General features: G+C 48.3%; 1 protein-coding gene across 1 annotated transcript in view; it reads left to right on the top strand.

Annotated features, from left to right (window-relative positions):
* The window catches only part of LATS2 (large tumor suppressor kinase 2), a 105,176-nt gene that overhangs the window by 75,177 nt on the left and 8,095 nt on the right, over positions 1 to 21,904 (top strand). The window contains exons 3-4 of the mRNA XM_037027306.2: positions 18,599 to 18,731; positions 19,789 to 21,176. Of these exons, the coding sequence (XP_036883201.2) occupies positions 18,599 to 18,731; positions 19,789 to 21,176 (1,521 nt within the window). The remainder of the gene's footprint in view (positions 1 to 18,598; positions 18,732 to 19,788; positions 21,177 to 21,904) is intronic.

Genomic DNA, 21,904 nt, shown 5'->3' with positions numbered 1-21,904 from the left:
TGCTCCCATCTAGAGCAGTCCCTGTAGGATGCCCTGTAGAGGTGTTTTGTGGGAAGCAAATTCCCTCAGCTTTTGCTTGTCTGGGAATTGTTTAATCCCGCCTTCATATTTAAATGATAGTCGTGCTGGATACAGTATCCTTGGTTCAAGGCCCTTCTGTTTCATTGCATTAAGTATATCATGCCATTCTCTTCTGGCCTGTAGGGTTTCTGTCGAGAAGTCTGATGTTAGCCTGATGGGTTTTCCTTTATAGGTGACCTTTTTCTCTCTAGCTGCCTTTAAAACTCTTTCCTTGTCCTTGATCCTTGCCATTTTAATTACTATGTGTGTTGGTGGTGTCCTCCTTGGATCCTTTCTGTTGGGAGTTCTGTGTAATTCCATGGTCTGTTCGATTATTTCCTCCCCCAGTTCGGGGAAGTTTTCAGCAATTATTTCTTCAAGGAGACTTTCTATCCCTTTTCCTCTTTCTTCTTCTGGTATCCCTATAATATGAATATTATTCCTTTTGGCTTGGTCACATATTTCTCTTAGTGTTGTTTCATTCCTGGAGATCCTTTTATCTCTCTCTATGTCAGCTTCTATACGTTCCTGTTCTCTGGCTTCTATTCCTTCAATGGCCTCTTGCATCTTGTCCATTCTGCTTATAAATCCTTCCAGGGATTGTTTCACTTCTGTGATCTCCTTCCTGACATCTGTGATCTCCTTCCGGACTTCATCCCACTGCTCTTGCATTTTTCTCTGCATCTCATCCCACTGCTCTTGCATTTTTCCCTGCATCTCATCCCATTGCTCTTGCATTTTTCTCTGCATCTCTGTCAGCATGTTCATGATTTTTATTTTGAATTCTTTTTCAGGAGGACTGGTTAGGTCTGTCTCCCTCTCAGGTGTTGTCTCTGTGATCTTTGTCTGCCTGTAGTTTTGCCTTTTCATGGTGATAGAGATAGTTTGCAGAGCTGGTACAAGTGACCGCTGGAAGAGCTTCCCTTCTTGTTGGTTTGTAGCCTTTTCCTGGGAGAATAGCGACCTCTAGTGGCTTGTGCTGGGCAGCTGTGCGCAGACAGGGCTTCTGCTTCCTGCCCAGTTGCTATCTCCGCTGTTGCTGTGGTCTTGGCCTGGCTGGGGCTTTTCCTCCAAAATGGTGGTGCCCCGTTGGAGGGGGAGCGGCCGGGAGGCTGTTTATCTCCGTAAGGGGCCTCTGTGCTCCCTGCTGCCCAGGGGGTTAGAGGGCCCAGAGATCCCCAGATTCCCTGCCTCTGGTCTAAGTGACCTGTCCTGCCCCTTTAAGACTTCCAAAAAGCACTCTCCAAACCAAAACAACAACAGCAACAATGAGAGAGGGAACAGAAAGAAAAAAAAAGGGAAAAACATGCGATTGTTTTTTGTCCTCCGGTGCCGGTCCCAGGCACCCGCTCACTGGTCCTGCTGCCCTGTCTCCCTAGCACCAGGGTCCCTGTCCTTTCAAGGCTTCCAAAAAGCACCCACCCACCGGTCCCACAGGAAAAGAACGCTCGATATTCTTTGTCCTCAGGCGCTGGTCCCAGGCACCCGCTCACCAGTCCCGCCGCCCTGCCTCCCTAGCACCGGGGTCCCTGTCCCTTTAAGGCTTCCAAAAAGCACTCGCCAAAAAGAGAGAAAAAAAGGGGAAAAACGCGCGATTTCCTCCGTCCTCAGGTGCCGGTCTCAGGCACCCGCCCACCGGTCCCACAGGGAAAAACGCGGGATATTCTTTGTCCTCAGGTGCCGGTCCCAGGCACCCGCTCACCAGTCCCGCCGCCCTGCCTCCCTAGCACCGGGGTCCCTGTCCCTTTTAGGCTTCCAAAAAGCACTCGCAAAAAAGAGAAAAAAAAGGGGGAAAACGTGTGATTTCCTCTGTCCTCAAGTGCTGGTCTCAGGCACCCACCCACCGGTCCCGCAGGGAAAAACGCGGGATATTCTTTGTCCTCAGGCACCGGTCCCAGGCACCCGCTCACCAATCCCGCCGCCCTGCCTCCCTACCACCGGGGTCCCTGTCCCTTTAAGGCTTCCAAAAAGCGCTCGCCAAAAAGAGAAAAAAAAAAAGGGGAAAAACGCGCGATTTCCTCCGTCCTCAGGCGCCAGTCTCAGGCACCCGCCTGCCGGTCCCACAGGGAGAAACGCGGGATATTCTTTGTCCTCAGGCGCCGGTCCCAGGCACCTGCTCACCGGTCCTGCCACCCTGCCTCCCTAGCAACGGGGGCCTGTCCCTTTAAGGCTTCCACAAAGCACTCGCCAAAAAAAACCGCTCCGGTTTCTTTCCACCCGCCGGGAGCCGGGGGGAAGGGCGCTCGGGTCCCGCTGGGCCGGGGCTTGTATCTTACCCCCTTCGCAAGGCGCTGGGTTTTTGCAGGTGTGGATGTGGTCTGGATGTTGTCCTGTGTCCTGTGGTCTCTATTTTAGGAAGATTTTTCTTTGTTATATTTTCATAGCTCTATGTGTTTTTGGGAGGAGATTTCCACTGCTCTACTCACCCCACCATCCTGGCTCCGCCCCCCTGGTGAGGACTTTTAAGATCTACTCTCTTAGCAACTTTCAAATATGTAATACAGTATTATTAACTATAGTCACCTTGCCGTACATTACATCCCCATGACTTATTTATTTTATAATTGGACATTTGTACTCTTTGAGCCGGGTTTTTTGTTGTCTAAGAGTACATTGTAAGTGAGATCTCATAGTATTTGTCTTTCTCCCTCTGACTTATTTCACTTAACATAATGTCCAAGATTCATCCATGTTGTCGCAAGATTTCTTTCTTTTTTATGGCTGAATAATACTCGTGTGTGTGTATATGCTATATCTATATCTATATATATGTATACACACATACACATACCACATTTTCTCTATCTGCTCATCCATCATCGGACACTTTCATTGCTTCCATATCTCGGCTATTGTAAATAATGCTGCAGCGCAGATATCTTTTTGAGTTAGTGTTTTCATTTCCTTTGGATGAATATCCAGAAGTGGAATTGCTGGATCATGTGGTAGTTCTGTGTTTAATATTTGCAGAACCTCCGTACTGTTTTCCATAGTGGCTGAACCAATTTACATCCCCAGTAAACAGTGCACAAGGGTTCCCTTTTCTCCATGTCCTTGTCAAACAGATATTTTTTTTAACATAAGAAAATTTATACCTATTGTTTGGCCATGCATATCCTGACATTTCACTGCCAACAACACAGAGTTTTTAAGAAAGTATAACTGGTAGTCACAGTCAAGTTTTAAACAAAATGATTGGATTTTAAACCACTGTTGGAAATGGAAACTTCTAAGAAGATTCTGAGCCTTTGGATATGGGAATTAACTCCCAATATGTATCCATTTCAAAGTTACACTGGAACTTTTTCTGAAAAAAGTTAACTTTTTTACGCACTGTTATGGTGGAGTGGTGGTCTTGCTATGTTTTCTCTGTCTGCAATCTTTTCCTGCCCACCAGGAACTTCCTCAAGTATCCTGGGCTAAGGCAGAAACATAAAAACTAGATAGTGTATTTCAGTTGTCACTATCATATTTCATAGTGAAAATATACATTTTAGTAAATTACACTGTATTGAACATATTATGCTGTATCTTTCAAGGGTACTTTGCAAAAGTAGGAGATTCCTGTCTTCCTTCTTAGATGAGCCTATAGCTTTCTAGAGCTTCCCATTTATTTGAAAACATTAAAAAAATAACCACAAGGATGAGAGCTCTGTGTACACTGTATCTAAACATCCCCTCCCCTTATTGCTTGTGGACTGACTCCCCAACAAAGTGAGACAGAGGCAGCATGGAGGGCTGGAGAACGCACAGAAAAACAAAAACAGCTGCTCATTCAAAAAGTGAAGGAACAAAGCTTCAGGGTCAGTGACGAAGGTACGTTTTGGTGGGGCAGACCCAGGTGCTGTGTTCGGGGCTGGTGAGTCTTACAGACGCAGTGTCAGCACTTTATGGGCAGCGTTTGTGTGGAAGTGAAGAGCAGCCAGCCTTCCCACATATTCAGAGGACTTGATTTCAGAGCTAGGATTGGCTTGCAGCCGAACAGGAGAAATCTGTTCTTCCAGAATCATGGGTTAAGCTTCAGCTTTGATGACTAGTCTCTCTTTCAGCCATGTGATACTCCATCTGGCTCAAGCTAGTCCATCATAGTCTCATCACAGCAAGTACCTTAGGTGGCAGATAGTCCTTCATGGAGTTGAACCTGCCACCACGTTCCCTTTTCAGGGATGTACACAGTGAGTGTTGGAGACCAGGGTTGGGTACTGCTGCATCGAATAACTACGTGCCATCTCTGCACAGTTTCCTTGCCGCTCTCCAAAGACTGATTCCCTGTCTCACTCACAGACCCCTGGTCTGTCCCTTCTTGCTTTAATTTGTCTTCCTCAAGTATCCTGGGCCAGGGCAGAAACCAAATCCTTTCCTTTATAAACACCTTTTCCTCTGAAGGTAGAGTACCCAGCAAGAGTAAATTAAAACCCCAAATTAATTTACCTCTTAATTCTGCTCCTTATCACTGAGTAGTACCCTTCCAGGCACGAGAGGACATGTAGCAGGTGGCCTTTCTCTTCCCTTTCCTTAGTCACCTGGCTCCATTCCTGTCAAAGACAGCACTGGAAGTTCAAAGTTAAGTTTGCAGATAAACTCCGAGCTTGGCAAGCCTGCCTCCTGGACCTTTGTCCTGACCTCCGGACCTGCCTTGAAAGGGAAAGCAAACCGCATTAATCCCAGGATCAGTGCAGTCCCGGCCACCTGAGCCTGGCCAGAGCAGGAGCCAGGAAGCCTGGCGCGGGTCTCTCAGCATCCGTCTGGGTCGGACCGCACTCTGTTACGGTCGGGTGGTGGTCTTGCTATGTTTTCTCTGTCTGCAATCTTTTCCTGCCCGCCAGGAACTATATTGAGCTGTCTTTGGAATTCTGCCCACCCAGTCCCATCCTCCACCTGGTATTTATCCTTCAGCTCATTCTGTGAAAGTGTGTGTCTCTCTGAGTGTTAGGTTTTCTTTTGTGTTGAGAAAACACGGGCATCTACTTACTCATGACGTCAAGCCTCAAGCTGATGGTCACCAGAATTTCCCCTAGAATTCTGTCTCCTGTGGGACCTCAGTCCCCCTGCAGATGGCACCATTCCCGTGCTGTCTGCCCGGGGCTCCTCATTTCCCCAGGCACTCAGAACACCAGGGCTTGTCTCTGCCCCTGGAGGCAATGATCTGGATTTCCTTTGCTATTTCCTTGGGCAGTAGAGATTGTTTGAGAGACTTCATGAAAGTAAGGCACATGGTAACTCCCCTGTGCTTTCATGGATTTGCTCATTTTGGGGGGCAAATTGTACAAGCCAAATTTTACAGTCCCTGTTGTCTTTCTTAAAACAGGAACGTCTTGGTGGGGGAGGAGGCCCTCTGGAAGGGCCCAGAGCGAATTCTGCCTTATGAAGCTCTCACGCCATCTCTGTTGGGCTGTGGCTCTCAGTCCTTGGGGTAGGGTGCTGCTGGATTGCCCCCTGGGGCTTTCGGAGCCGGAGGGCTTCCTGCCAAGGCCCCGGGCGCCCGGAGGCTGGGGCTGGGGAAGCCCACAGCAGTGCTGCCTTCCTAAGCCCAGATAGCAGGCTAACTGGGAGCATGCAAGTTCCTGCCTACATGCACATGGTGGGGACCCCGTGATTCTCCTTTAGAAAACACGGCCACTGACAGCATGTGTACCATTACCTTACTTGAAGCATTTTAAAGTGTTTTTGTATGTTATATTCTATTTTCCTATTACTTTTATTATTGGAAAAAAATAGCATTGTGTTTTTCTCAAAAAGAAATTGGATGTAAGTCATCATAATAGCTATACCCAAGAGTTTGGTCAAATATTAACTCAACCAAATATTTATTTGAGGGCCTGCAGTTTTAAGACCATGTAAAAAGGTAGTACTTACTTCTGGCTGTGCAGCCAATTGTGACAGATAAATGCAAAGCAGGCATTTTATTATTGGGGTTATAATAGGGAAACTAAAATAACGTAATGGAATATACTGGAAAAAAAACATGTTTATTTAGGTTCTCAAGCTTCACTGATAACATCAGCAATCTATACTGGGATAATCTTATTTTTTGATGGAGTATTGTTTCTTGGCATTTTGTTAAATCTGTTAATAATAATAAAAATCTTACAGACCTGAAAATTTAGCTTTTCAGAAAACTTTCTGATCTTAACAGAAATTGTGCTTATTTGGGCAGAAATCTAGTAGCAGACCAAATAATTTGACGTTTAAGATAAAATAAATAGGTGGATATATTTTCTAGACTATACAATGCAGAAAAAGTAGAGTCAATTATCAGTTATCCATTATTGTAAAACAAGCCATTTCAGAATTTTTGGTGGCTGACAAATAATAATAATTCATGATTTATTATCTTCTGGGTTGGCTGGCCTCCCCTGGGTGGTTCTTCTGCTCCATGAGGCGTCTGCTGGGGTTCTGGGTGGCTCAGTCCATGGGGAGCTAAGCTGGGGTTGAACGTCCAAGCTGGCATCCCTCACATGTCAGAGCTGCAGCAGGGCAGGCCGCGGCTGCCGACACTGGCTGGGCCTCTTTCCAGCTGCCCAGGGACCCAAGCAGTGAAACAGAAACAGCCACACCTCTTGAAGGCTAGGTTCAGAAATGGTACCATGTCACTGTTCCTTCCTTCCACTGGGGCAAATTCCAGGCCAGCCAAGATTCCAGAGGAAGGGAGAGAGGAGATAGACTCCCCTACCAGGTGGGAGCTGTGACCTGTACACACAGGGATGGTGGAGTTGTTGGTGGGAATGATGGCTCATCTTTGGACAGTTAGGGACACATGAGAAGAAATACAGGACCCAGGAGCCCTGAAACTGTGTGTGTGTATGTGCGTGTGTGTTACACTAATAGGGAATTTGGGCATATTAAGTTTCCATGGAATGTGTTGACTTGTCTTGTTAGGAGCAAAAGTACAATCTGTAAAATTTTAGCAAGCATCTGTTGACAGGAACTTTGGGATTATCTTATGAAATCTTGCCCTCTCATTGGACTCACCTATGATCTGGAGAATTTTTGTCATCTGCCTACAATTATTTTATTTATTTATTTTTAAAATTTTTTTATTAAGGTGTGATTGATATACACTCTTATGAAGGTTTCACATGAAAAAACAATGTGGTTACTACATTTACCTATATTATCAAGTCCCCCCCATACCCCAATGCAGTCACTGTCCATCAGTACAGCAAGTTACCAGAGATCCACTGTGCCTTCTCTGAACTACTCTGTTCTCCCCGTGATCCCCCCACACCATGTGTACTAAACACAATGCCCCTCAGTCCCCTTCTCCCTCCCTCCCCACCTGCCCTCCCACACCCCTCCCCTTTGGTAACCACTAGTCTCTTCTTGGAGTCTGTGAGTTCCTTTTGTTTTGCTTCATTGTTATACTCCACAAATGAAGGAAATCATTTGGTGCTTGTCTTTCTCCGCCTGGCTTATTTCACTGAACATAATGTCCTCCAGCTCCATCCATGTTGTTGCAAATGGTAGGGTTTGTTTCTTTCTTATGATCTGCCTACAGTTATGCAGCTAGATAATATAGGCAGTTTTTAATAATGGGACTTAAAATATGCACAAGTATTCTTATTATCTTACCTTCTTAAACAAAAAGAAATCATTGCATATTTCAACATAAAACAAATTAAGTCAAACTTTTTTTTGTCTCATGTTCTAATCAAGCCCTGGTTCATAGACTTAATTAATTTGTTCATAGTTACAATACTAAGAGACATGACATTTTGTACATAAGCATTTTTCATGTTCTTTACACTATTGAAAGTTGCATGCTTTGTTAACTGCTGCACACTTAGTGCCAAGAATGGTAATAGATGCTCAGTAAATATTTGTCCAGTAAAAGAACTGTGACTGTACGAAGCATTTTGATGGCTATATTAAGTGTATTCTAGGAATACATTATTTTTCAATTTTTTTATTGAAATATGCTTGACATTATGTTACATTAGTTTCAGCTGTACAACATAGTGATTTGACAATTACATTCATTATTAAATGCTCACCATAGTAAGTGTAGTTACCATCTGTCACGTACAAAGATATTACAGTATTATTGACTGTATTCCCTATGCTGTACTTTTATCCTCATTATTTACTCATTTTATAATTAGATCTTACCCTTTGATACTGTTCACCTAGTTCATCCAACTGGCAGCCACCAGTTCTCTATATTTATGAGTCTATTTCTGTTTTGTTTTTCTTCATTTGTTTTGTTTAAAAAATTTTTTAGATTACACACATACTGAAATCATATGGCATTTTTCTTTGTCTCTCTGACTTATTTCATTTAGCATAATACCCTCTAGATCCCTCCATCTTGTCACAAATGGAAGATTTCATTTTTTTTTTTACAGTTGAGTAATATATATGCCATATCTTCTTCATCCATTCTTCTGTTGATGGGCTGTTAGGTTGCTTCCATATCTCAGCTATTGTTAATAATGCTATACTAAACATAGGGGCATGTATATCTCTTTGAATTACTGTTTTTGTTTTCTTCAGGTAAATTCCTAGAAGTAGAGTTACTGGGTCATATGGTAGTTTTATTTTTAGTTTTTGAGGAACCTCCAAACTGCTTTCCATAGTGGCTACACCAGTTTACATTCCCACCAGCAGTGTCCAGGCTTCCCTTTTTTTCACATCCTTGCCAACAATTGTTATTTTTTGTCTTGTTGCTATTAGTCAGTCTGACTGATGTGAGGTCAGAGTGGTGTGGTTGTGGTTTTGATTTCCATTTCCCTGATGACTAGTGTTGTTGAGCATCATTTCATGTGTCTATTGGCCATCTGTATGTCTTTGGGGAAATGTCTGTTCAGTTCCTCTGCCCATTTTTTAAATTGGGTTATTTAGGTTTTTGGTGTTGAGTTTATGAGTTCTTTATATATTTTGGATATTAACCCCTTCTCGGATATTTCATTTGCAAATTTTCATGGTGTTGGTGTTGATGGTTTCCTTTGCTGTGCAGAAGCCTTTTGGTTTGACGTAGTCCCACTTGTTTATTTTTGCTTTTGTTTCCTTGTCTGTGGAGACATATCGAGAAAAAAATTGCTAAGGCTGACGTCTAAGAGTTTACTGACCATTTTTTCGTCCAGGAGCTTTATGGTTTCAGGTCTTGCAGTACGGTCTTTAATCCACTTCAAATTTCCTTCTGCACATGGTGTGAGACAGTGGTCCAGTTTCATTCTTTTACCTGTAGTTGTCCAGTTTTCCCAACAGCATTTATTGAGAGTCTTGTCTCATTTATATTTCTTGCCTCCTCTATCATATATTAATTGACCATGTAGGCATAGATTTTATTTATGGACTCTCTATTCAGTTCATTGGTCTGTGCATCTGTTCTTGTGCCAGTGCCACACTGTTCTGATTATCATAGGTCTGTGTAGTGTGAAAACAGGGTGCAAGATATTCCCAGCTTTGTTCTTTTTTCTCAAGATTGCTTTGGCGATTTGGGGGTCTTCTGCAGTTCCATTGTAGGGAAATACATTAATTATAATTGACATAATCATTCTATCATTGGATATTTAAGCTCTTTCTAACTGCTGCCCCACCCCTTCTATTTGAGGGGCTGATTTATTCTGACAGGCATCTTTTTACAAATTGATTTTTAAAATAGAATTCTTTGAAATTAGCATGAGAATGAATTTCAAGAAGTAAGTATTAAGTCAGGGTACAAAGATAATACTTTTTATACTTATTAACAAATAATTTGCATCAGATATCTCCATCAGAAATGTATCACTGAGGAGTTTCACCAGTCCATATATCTCTATAATTATTTGTTTAATTTTGGAGCTAACAATAGTTAGCAAATGCTATTTTATTAGTGTAGTGTTTCTCTGATCATGGGCAAGGTTGAAAACTCTTCATGTTTGTTTGATTTTAAACCAGATTTCTTATTCATTCCCTACATACAAGTTACTTAAAAAATTAATTTTCTCCCAAAGTGCAAAGAAGTCACCCTCCCTAGTGTGGCCTGCTGAATAAGCACTCTGGGTGTGGGTGCTACGGCGTCCAGCAAGCCTCTGGGGCCTCCACCAGGGGTGGATGTTTCTAATAGTTGCACTGATGTGAAGTAGTAATTAATTTTCTTTTTATGTACAGACAGTGGAAATTCAAGAGTTTCTTCTCTTTCTCTTCTCTGTATTTTCCCAGCCATCACTGGGGCACACACAAAGAGGAGAGCCCATGCAGAACTCTCTGTTCTCTCTGGGGAATACGTAGACACAAAGTGTGGTGGAGGCTGGGTCTGCTGGGCTGGCTGGTGATTCACTTCCATTCCACCCAAGGCCTGTGTTTCTGATTAAGACTTGACAACCCCGGGCAGGATGCTCTGAAACACTGTGTTCTGCTGTGTTTTCAAGGGAACTTCTGGAAGCTTTTCGTTCCAGAGATGTAGCAGCAAAGCCTGCGAGAGCACGTGGGCTTAGAGCAATTCCTCCTGCTGCCCCAGGCACAATTTTAGCCTTATTCTTCACCTTTCTGCGGGCAGACGGTAATTTACTGTAAGCTCCCTGCATCAATACCATGCTTCTCATTCTGTATTTTCTTGTTCTGTTGTCTTCAAGAAACCTAGGCTTTGGATCAGATTTCTTTTTTTGTTTGCAATTACATTTTTTTTGGTATCATTAATCTACAATTACATGAGGAACATTATGTTTACTAGGCTCCCCCCTTCACCAAGTTCTCCCCACACCCCATTACAGTCACTGTCCATCAGTGTAGCAAGATGCTGTAGAGTCACTACTTGTCTTCTCTGTGTTGTACAGCCCTCCCCATGCCCACCCCCCCCACATTATACATGCTAATCATAAAGATTTCTTTTTAAGGTGAAGATGAGAAACAGCTCCCACTTTCACAGCTGGCTGTGCTGCCTATTTCTCCTTGACAAGCTGAGGTGGTATCTGTTTATTCAGTGGGTGTGTGGGGGTAGTGGTGGTGTCTGAGGCTCTAGGAAGCTACTAAAGCCATTCACCCCCAGGACGGCGATGCTCAGGTGGCTGAGTGGTGCCAAGACCCTTTTCCTCCACCTTAAGTTTGAACCTAAATACTTAAATACATACCTTGAACTTGATAGTGTATATGAGAAGAACTGAGCAACAAGCAGACAAATAGAGGCTCACACAGACCCAGCAAGGCCAGAGTTCTGCATTTCTAGTTTTTCGGCCAAAACGCATAGTTGGAATGTTACAGTGTTGGGATATGGCTTTGCTAACGTTTGAAAAATGCTTCCTTACCATGAACAGGGGCAGGGGAGGATCTCCTTAGGAAATTCCTTCCTTTGTACATAACAACTTCTCACTGAATTTAAATTACTCTCAGTCCTCTGTGAATGCCCATAGCATAGTTGAGCTGTGTAGAGTGTATGAACCACCTTCTGCCTTCCTCTGAGTTATGAGTCATGAATCGTAGGGGTATGGCTAGGTTTGGCCCAGCCCTTCCCAGTGGGCCCTGTGAGTGGTGGAGAAAATGTGCCTGTCCGAGGCTGACCCGGTCAGGACAGTGAAGGCAGGTGGGTGCCCACCTGGCCAGACCACACCCTTGCCCCTGGCCCTGGCCGAACTGGCACCGAGCGCCTCACTGCAGCTGTGTGTCCCAGGAGCCAAGGCACAGCAGCATCCGTGGCCAGTTCTCCGTACACGGCTTGGTGGGCTCCTGGCCTTGTGCGCGCTGCAGGGCTGCCAGGGACCTGCCGCCCCCAGGACCTGGTTGCTGGGGAAGGCTGTCCGGCAGGAGGTTCACTGAGGAGCAGGACCTGGACTGGGCAGATGGGACATTAGATCATGCCATACCTGCAACAGAGGTCTCGGTGGTTCCCCTGGGAAGGTCTGGAACTGGAGTGCAGACCAGCTGAGATTCTGCCAGGGCAGTGGGAGGGCAGTTTGGCTGCATGCCCACTTCACCTATGTGGCCATTTGGTTAGACTGCCTCATTACAGTCCTTTACGTATAGGACAAGATATGGGCAAATCCCACATTTGCCAGGATTTATTGTGGCCAAAACCAGTTTTAAGTTACCAATAAGTTGTTGATAAAATGTAAGAGAAGAAAGAAATCTCTTTGGGGAGAGACCTAAGGTGGAATGCTCTTTCCTTCAAAGAACCTTTTACCACACTAGTCCAGGTAAAGCTGACAAAAAAGTGCTTTTGGATTGGATATGGGATGTAAAGGAAATCTCCAAGTCAAGGTGCTTCCTAGGTTGGGAGAATGGAGTTGTCATTTGCTGAGATGGGAGGGCTTGAAGGAGTAAGTGGGGTCAAGCTAGGTCTTCCGGTTTACACGTGTTGAAGCTTCTTGCTGCCACTGTAGTAGGTGGCATGGCGGAGTCACCTAGGAAGCTAGTTCACACCCTGGAGGTATCTTGTACCGAGTCCAGTATACCTCATTTGGTGGCTTCAGCTCCAGCGTGGGTGACTGTCTGCAAGAGAAGGCTTGCTTGTGCACGTGGTGACCAGATTCCTAATGGATCAGCTTCAGTTTTGTAGGAGACATTAAGCGATCTTAAATGGAGCTTTCTAGAGCACTTTAAGAGAACTGAGTTATACTTAAGATTTTCCTGGTGCATGTTAATAGGTCACACAAAGTTTTCAAACTCTTGTTAAATCTGCTGTATTGCTTGACTTTAGACCACTAATAATTAGTCAGTGGTAAGCAATACAGTAGGTGCACAGTAGGACAGCTTTAAGATTTTGTGAACTTCCCCAGAAGAGGCTCTCCTGAAGAATGCCCTAGGTGTGCAGACCGGGTAACAGAGTAATACTTACCTGGGGCCTGTTTAAATCCCCTTCAGCGCGTGTTTCGGAGCTTCATCTCCATCCTCCCGCGAGGTGAGAGGCGGCTGCCCGGGAGAGCTGCAGCGTCCGGCCCACTCCCCGCTTGCAGCCCTCCTCCTGCTGATCCCAGCAGAGTCTACACTCGACCGTTCGGCCCCTCACCCACTGAACAGACATCTGTCCTTCCCCTTAATTTTCAGTTGCACCCTCTCCTTAGGGCAGGGCTGCCTGGCCCTGCTCACATCTTAGCGCTCACAGGAGATGATAATATTTACATGGCAGCCAGAGGCAAGCTGGAGAGGCTAGAGGTGTCTGCTGAAGCTTGGTGACAGAACTCATTACACTGGTTTTTATAATTTTGGTTAGAAGAGTAAAATATAAAGCATTAGAAATATTAAATGTTGAGTCTGTATAAAATCTATAAAAATAATCTTTACATTCTTTACCAGAGACACTTAAGATATTTCTGTGAACTGGAGAGCCAGCTTTTAAATGGGGCTGCTTTGAGCCACGCTGTCACCTCCTTTAACCCATGAGCAGCCCTGTCCACCTTGTTTCACAAGTGAGGAAACAAACACTCAAAGTAAGTAAATAACTGGCCGAAGGCCGCACAGCTGCTGAGTGGCAGAGGGGACGTATGAGGCCCGGCACTCTGGCCTCCATGTCCAGGCTATGTGCTGCCATGCCATCCTGCTGCCTTGTCCCGATCAGGTGTACATTGGAATAGCCATGTACAGTTCTAGATTAAGACATTTAAATTACGGTCTTGATGCGTTCTTGAGGAAGGGAAGTGAGTGGCCAAGGTCCTCAGCTTGGCTCCAAGGCCCCGATGCCAGGAGTCAGCCTCAGCTCCCTCACACCGTCTCCCACCAGCCTCTTGCTTCCCCTGACTGCACTTGTCTCTGTATCTTTGCACATGCTTTTGCTTAACCCGAGGGCACCAGGTCCCTCTCCAGCCCGCTGTGCCTGGACGTGGCCTTGGGCACCCTTGCTCCCTGTTGGCTTGCACCGGGCACATGGTGTCTGGCCCACGGTGGACAGTGGGCAGAGGGGGCAGCTTCTACCCTGATTTTCAGTCTCTCCCTTCCTGGCGGCTTGTCCAAGAGAGGAGCCACCACATTGCCTGTGAGCTTTCTCTCCTTGTTGCTGACTGTTTGGGAGACCGTGGGCCAGCCCTGCTGGGTGTCCAGGGCCTTTGGTGGGTCTCTTCTCTGTGTGAGTCTCCTTGGTCTCTTGTCAGCTAGCGGGGAAACGAAGGACCGCACAGGATCTGTGGCAGAGCCTGGCAGACAGAGGAATCCAGGCTTCTGTGGGCGGCAGGTGCAGGACCACATGTCCTGATTTGGGGAGAGCTTGGGAAGTAAAGCTCCAGTGACTTTTTCTGCAGCCTGCCTAAAGTCATCTCAGTATTTGTCAATCCCCAAGCTAGGATTAGTTAGAAACTAAACAGTTTCTGATAATTTTTATTTATATTTTCATCAAAATCAATTCTTTTACATTTTATGGTGAAGGTTGGATTCATGATCAGCTTTTGACCATATCAGCTTCCACACATTTTAGCCTCTCCGTGTCACAGCAATTTCTCCTATATCTCCATGGCCCAGGCTTGCATTTGGTGTAGAATAGTACCCTGCTATCAAATTCAGTCACCAGTAATTCGATACGTATTTTAGCTGTTGTGAGTTGATCTGTGTTGTGTTTTTTCACTCCAATATTTTTCATTATGAATTTGATAAAAGACAGATCAATAGTTTTTGTTTCTTAATTAGTCCATTGAAAGTCGATGAGCAACTTTGTGAAATAGTCAAAATGAAACAGACAGACAGGGAGTGGGGAAGGGACAGCCTGGCAGTCAGATGTGGGGGGATGCCGTGACCCCAGGTGCCGCAGGTCTGAGGTGGTGCTGGGTTCTGGACAGCCCAGGGACCCCTTTGCATGCCCACTGCCTGTCACGGCAGCCCTGAGTTTACTAGCCCCTCTTGATGAGCGGGGTCGGCTCTGCCTGCCGGGGCCCATCTGAGCCCCTCACTTGTTGCCTGTTGAGCTCGGTGGAAACCACGTTCTGCAGTGAAGAACGGCAGGGAGGACAGGTGGCCCGCTGCCCAGATCTGTTGTGGAGGGCCACGCTTCCCGCGGAGCACTTCAGTGACGAGTACTCACTGGAGAGGTGCATGGGGAAGGCGACGCGTCTGTTGGGGCCCGTGACCAGCTGGAAGATGGCCTCCTTTGCTTTCAGCCGATGTGAGTGAGGGGTCACGGAATGCCGGCCTCAGTAGGGCACCCTCTGGCTCCCTCTGTTTTTATTTTCTCCTTTTCTCTATTATAGATATTATGGGCCTTTTTAGTTTAATTCAAAAGATTTGTATTACTGAAGTTACTACAGAAACCAAAATTAAAGTCAAGACAGCAGCTGCCCCTGTGCTCACCAGGCCCCCAGTCTAGTGGGCAGACTCTGAATGCACGGGTACAGACTGGTGACGGGGGAGGACAGGGAGCAGGGAGGGGGGGAATGCTAGAGGCTCACCCATGGTGTGTACTGCAGGGGTGAGGGGCAGGGAGGGCAGCTATGCAGAAGCCCAAGCACATGCTTCGTTAGCAGGAAACATGGCTCATGACCAAGGTGTAGGCACGTGCCCCCCCAGAGGCGCACCTGTGCTCAAGCCAGGATTTGGGCACCTGTGGGTGCTCTAGCATTACTATATGTAATAGCAGCCTCAGGCCCACCATAACCCCTGCCCTGTGCCAGGAGGGGCAGCTTACCTTCCGAGTTGAGTTGTGCCTTCTCCCACAGGCAGCTGAGCCCAGCGCCCGGTACTGTGTGGGGACAGTGGAGGCAGTGGGCTCCCCTCTCTGGACCTCTCTGCCCAGCAGGTCTGCAGTCACTTCCTGAAGTGACAGTCCTCGCTGCTGTCTTGGTAGCTGAGGACCCGAGTCAGATAGAGCCTCACAGTCCACTGCACACAGCAGGCCAACTAGAGAAGAGAAAGGGTTGCATTCTGGAGGGATTCCGAAATGGCTCTGGACTTCCTTATGCTTGAAAAACCTAGCTATATGTGTATGCGTACTAGCATCTTCCAAAAGTCCATATATAAAAACTACGTATTTGCTAAATGAGGGTGGTGGACAGACCAGGGCAAGACCCAACTGACTGGGTTATTCAGAGGTTTTATTGGATGAATACGTAGGCTCATCAGTGTGTTTAGGTTTTCTGATTTGCAACATCTCTGTGAACACAAGTCATTATTTGTGGTCTCCTCCTGTTGATTTTCTTGGCTAAGTTCCTAGATATGAAGCACAGTAAATGTACAAATCTTGAAGTCATCAGTTCCCAGTAAATAGGGAGAGAGTTTGAAAGTAGACACATGTTGACTTGGTCAGTCCTGGACGGGCACCTCTTGACATTTAGCAGGTACTGAAGTAATGAACATGTCTGGCAGTTCACCCTGAAGGAAGCAGGAGCTGGCGATCATGTTGCAGGCAAAGCAGAACGAACAGTTAGCACTGATTGAAGGGCTCATGATCAGGGTCAACGCCTGTTGGCACATTTTTAAACGAGTGCTAGAAGCTCTAGGGTGATCCTGAAAATGTGGCTTATATCAGAGCTTTCTCCAGACTGTCGAGGGTTCTTGGCAGACATGATCTCATCCCATAACATAGCTGGGAAGGTAGGGAGGCTGCCACATTACCTCCTGTCCACAGGAAGACACCGAAGTGTTTACTCATGAACCTATGCTGTCTCTCCCCGCAGCTCTTCCAGGTTTTAAACACTTGCCCTTTCTGCCAAGCCAAGTGCTGCCTTTGAAAAACAGCTCTGTTCTTATTACCATTCCCAGTCTGCCTCATCAGCTGTCACCTTATGTTCCTGTGCTCCGGATTCCGCCTCCTTGCACACACCCCACGTGTCCGCCCGCCTGCTGTCACCTGGGCCCTCCGTCTCAGGCTGTCTCTTCCTCGCCCCTTCTCTTTCCCACTGTCTTGTGACATCTCATGCTTGCATTGCTAAGAATACAGGCACGGGTCATAGCCAAGTACAGCCAGGTCCTTTGTCCTGCTGCACAGCAGGGATATGGCTGGGAGTGGAGAACTCGTTTAATGTTATATAATCAGATGGACATTAAGCACTTATACTGTCCAGTCACTATTAGATGGGTGGATACATTCCTGAGGAACTGGTGTGTCAGGGTCCCAGGTCCTCCCAGTCCCTGAGGAGGAGACAGGCACATGGACAGTCAGGGCTGACACAGATTGCAGGTGCACAGTGCCCTGTCCAGGGAACAGCAGGACACAGCAGGGCCTGGGAAGTTCCAGGTCAGCCTTGAAAAGCTCAGAGTGAGGAAGGCAGGGAGACAGTTTTGTTCTGTGTCGGAGAAGCTGCTGTGCTTCTCCAGTGTGGCCTCTGAGTCTTCCTGCAGCAGAACAGCCCTGCGGTTCCCCCAGCATCCTGGGGTGCCTCAGCACCCTCCCCCTGGCTCTCTCCACTCTGAGTTACAGGGGTCTCCTTTTCCATGCTCCCTTCCAGCCTCACAGATCCCTCATTCCCTGCCACCCTGCCCCTGCCTTCTGCATTTCTGTGTCCTCCTGCCTGCCTGCCCCTCGGCCCCCACCGTGCCCAGTGTTCCCTTCTGCAGAGCCCCCTGTTGCTCCTCTGCCCTGCCCATCCTTGTCTCTAGGAGGCTGGCCCTCTGAGGGTTCTTTCTCCATCCTTGTGCGTTCTTCTTGCCCACAACTCAAGAGAGCTAACCTGCCCCCGTCTGCCCGTAGCCTGGCCTGTCCCAACCCCCACCTGAGAATGCCTCTGGCTCTGCCCAGATTGCTCCTCTCTTACCTAGGGCCCTGCTGGAAGCTTCCACAGCTGTGCTTAACTGGGGCACAATCCAGGACAGGCTGGCCCCCGCCTGCAAGGCCCTCTGCCTCCTCTTCGAGCCCTCACTCCCCAGGCCCCTGCTCTGCCGAGCCTGGCTTTTCTCTCCGGCAATCCCTGTCTGCCCACATCCTGTCTGTCCTTGAAATGCCACCATCTCCTCCATCTCTCGCTTGGCAGGAGGAATCTCTGTCCTCTAACGATCATCCACTTTACCTGCATCTACCCACAGTGGTCACCAGTTTCTGCCTGAATTCATCTCACAGTTCTTTTAAAGGACCTGCCCTGTGCCAGCCGCCACTTCACCAGCTGCTTTAGTCGCATCTTCTCTCTCCCCAGCCGCCCAAGGCCCCGAGTGCAACTGCTGTAGCCGGCACAGGGCATCGTGAACAGTAGGCATTCAGTAAGCTTTCCACAGATGACTCTGGTAACCGTTCCCTTCCCTGAGGGCATGTCACCTGGTCCTGACCTCAGGGTTGCAATGGTTCCCCTTCCAGGTTAGGCTGCAGGTGGTTCTGGGTTAAAGCCAGCTTCTCTGACTTCTACCCTTCTTCACCTGAAACTTCTAGTTTTGGGTTTATCCACAAAGCAGAATTTATCAGTCTAATCATGGAAGCTTTCTAAGGAGAAACAGAACTTAACGATTTTCTCAGGTCTCCCCCCAAATCCCTGTATGTTCAAGACCCACACTAAACAATCTATAGTTTGGCATGTGTTCAAAGCTTGTCATTAGGCATCTGAGAACGTGTAGCCAACTGTGCTCCTTCTGAGACTTGTCTGCAGCTTGTTGCAGGGCCCAGCAGTCACAGAGGCGAGCGAGCATCACAGTCAGGCACCAGAGGGAAAGCAGGTGGCTTTCTTTTAAGATGACGCTCCCTTCCACCTCCCTTGGAATTACCTGTGTGCTCCCCTCCCAGGAGATGGCTGGCAGAGCCCTCAAGCAGACCGGCAGCAGGAGTATTGAAGCCGCCCTGGAGTACATCAGTAAGATGGGCTACCTGGACCCGAGGAATGAGCAGATTGTGCGTGTCATTAAGCAGACCTCCCCAGGTGAGCCCAGACTAGCACCGCTGTGCGTGGAGAGGATCTGTAATTCAAACACAGACCAGTGTGCAGGAAGGCGGCCCCTCGGGGCTGTGCGCAGCAGACGTCCCTCGGTGCACTGCCCCTGGCCGTGAGCGAGCGGGACTCCCACGGGGCCCTCCCTCCCCTGCCTGAAAGAATCTGCGATCCTTCTGGGGTGGGTGGGGCGTGTGCTTGTTTTGTTCTGTTTTATTTCATTAAAGATTGAAAATTCACTGGATATTAAAATTAGGCAACCGGGCAGAGAGAGTAAAAGTGTTCTTTTTACTTTCTCTTGGGCTGGTGGTGGGGGCCAGGATTTAAAAAGGGAAGTTAATTTCACAGGTTCTAAAACCTTTGCTCACACCGTAGCCCCCGCGGCGGGCCACCCAGGGCAGGCGCCTCTCAGAGCCGGGGCGCCCCGAATCTCCCCCGCTGGCTGTCAGGGAGTGCCCCTCTTCCAAGACAGAGCAAACGGGACAGTGTTTTGGTACTTGAGGGCCCCACGATAAGGGATTCATGATATTCAGCAGAAAGAGTTTTCCTTATTTTGTGGAAGGCCTTGGAGAAAATCCACTGCATCTGTTGGGTGAGAGATTTACACAGGCTTTGTATGTTGTATTTTCATTTTTAAAAGGACACAAATTTCTGTTTTCTTCTTGATAGAAGGAATTTCTATGACCGGTGCCCAGCTGGCCATCCATGTCACGTGCTCAGGGTCTCAGAGCACAGCTCCCCAGGGGCGCGGCAGCCCCTGCTCTGGGACTTAACACATTTGCCCTTGATGCGTATTCACTGGTGCATCCCCTCTGCCAGGAAGCCATGTCTGGCTGTAACTGGCATGACGCCATAGCTGCCGAGGGCCTTGGCTCTGCCAGGTAGTCCCGTGAAGGGTCTCCGGTGGGCAGAGCAGAGCCTTCTGACCCCGAAGGTAGCCTGGATCACCCACGGCAGAATTCGGCCTGGGCCTGGGCCTTCAGTCTTAGCAGAGCCGAGCCAGCCGCGCAGCCCCTCTGACGTTGTCTTCCTGTTCTCTCCTCTGTAGGGAAGGGGGCCGCACCAGCCCCCGCGCCACGGAGGCCGAGCTTTGAAGCCGCGGCTGGCCCTTTCCCGCCCTACCGCCAGGCGGGCGCGGCAGCCTTCGAGGGCGCAGGTGTGGGCGCGCTGCAGGAGGGGCCCCGCCAGTACGCCGACTTCCTCCTCGCGGGGGCCGGCGCGCCCGGCGGCGCTCAGCCCCCGCCCCAGGGCTACCCTGCCAGCATGGAGGCCTCGGGGATGAGCTTCCCTGTGGCCAGCCCGGGGGGCCCACACTACCGGCCACATCTGCTGGCGCCCGGGGAGCCCCTGGGCTATGGCGTCCAGCGCAGCCCCTCCTTCCAAAACAAGGAGGCGGGAGGGTACTCGAACCTTGCTGCCAAGGGCCCGGCCGGGCAGCCCGGGGCCGGCCACACTTTTGCGCCTTCGGGAACTGCGGCAGGCCTGTACGTGCCACACCCGCACCACAAACAGGCCCCCCAGCTGCATATAGTGGGTGCCCGGGGCCAGGTATTCGCGAGTGACAGCCCGCCCCCGAGTCTGATCCCCCCCTCCAGAAACAGCCTCACCGTGGACCTCTACGACATGAGCAGCCCTACCCTGCCGCAGTGGCAGTCCTCGCTGTCCCGCCGCGACTCTGTCCAGAAGCCGGGCCTGGAGGCGCCTCCCCGCCAGCACGTGGCGTTCCTGCCCGAAGGGCCTGTCCCCAGCAGAGCCAACTCCTTCAACAGCCACCAGCAACCTGTGGCCGCGCCCGTCCGGACAGGGCTGTCTGGCAAGACCGAGCCTGCCATGCCCTCCCCCAACACCATCACAGCCGTGACGGCCGCTCACATCCTGCACCCTGTGAAGAGCGTGAGAGTGATGCGGCCCGAGCCCCAGACAGCCGTGGGACCCTCCCATCCAGCCTGGGTGCCAGCGCCCTCCCCAGGGCTGGAGGGTCTGGACTCCCAGGAGGAGCACCCCCTGCCTTTGGGAGGCGCCGGTGCGTGCCCGCTGGAGGTTGAGTATGGCAGCCCTGACGTGAGGTGCCCTCCCCCGCCCTACCCCAAGCACCTGCTGCTTCGGAGCCAGTCCCAGCAGTTCGATGTGGACGGCCTGTGCGTGGATGTGGAGCAGGGCCTCCGGGGCGCCCAGGCGACAGAGGTCCCTGAGCGGAGTGACAAGGGCCACAAAAACGCCAAAGGGGACAAGGCGGGGAAGGATAAAAAGCAGATCCAGACCTCTCCTGTTCCTGTTCGGAAAAACAGCAGAGATGAAGAGAAGAGAGAATCCCGTATCAAGAGTTACTCACCGTATGCTTTTAAGTTCTTCATGGAGCAGCACGTGGAAAATGTCATAAAAACCTACCAACAGAAGGTCAACCGGAGGTTGCAGCTGGAACAAGAAATGGCAAAAGTAATTTCTCATTGCATTGCCCTTTGGGGCCTGGCTCTTCCCTAAGTAGGTAGCAGGACTCACAGCAGATGCCTTCCCACTTCTGGCCTCACGCACTTTTATTACACACCATTGGTGTTGCAGGGAGATGATCTGGCCATGGGGGGACACGTGGAAATTGCAAAGGTGGCTCCTCCAGGGGTCAGTGACGGCTGTCTGTGATGTAGCCAACAGCAGATTACCAAGTTGATTCTTAGGATGTGTCCTTATTTACTAACAAAATTTATTGAGTTCTACCAACTAGTATGAAACATTTTGAAAGCAGAAACAAAGTTTGAGGTTTTATAAATTTAAATTAAATTGTGGGATTAATAAAGAAGTACATATCTAGTACTGACCCATTTAAGCCTATAATTAGCAAATGATGTTTTAAATACAGTTTGGTTGAAACTAAACTGTTAGAGAAGGTAATAATGAATTATTTAAATTAAAATGCTATAGTAAATTTAAATCACAAAGCCAGTCATTTCAAATTCTAAAAACTAAATGTGTGCTCTTTCTTTCTGCTGTCCCATTTTCACTGACTTTTTTTCTTTTGTTTTCCTTTTTTCCCTGAGCTATTAAAATACTAAATTGCTTAGAGTTCCAGGAATTCTGTGGCCCTTTTTCTACAGATTTTTATTTATTGAGGCTCCCTTTCGTTTTATAGCCCAAAGTCACCTATTTTGTCACTCCCTTGGATTCCAGAT

The sequence above is a fragment of the Manis javanica genome, chromosome 1, assembly GCF_040802235.1.
Source record: "Manis javanica isolate MJ-LG chromosome 1, MJ_LKY, whole genome shotgun sequence".
Taxonomy (NCBI): domain Eukaryota; kingdom Metazoa; phylum Chordata; class Mammalia; order Pholidota; family Manidae; genus Manis; species Manis javanica.
Note: the sequence above shows the minus strand (reverse complement) of the source record. Positions and strands in the feature narration are given on the sequence as shown.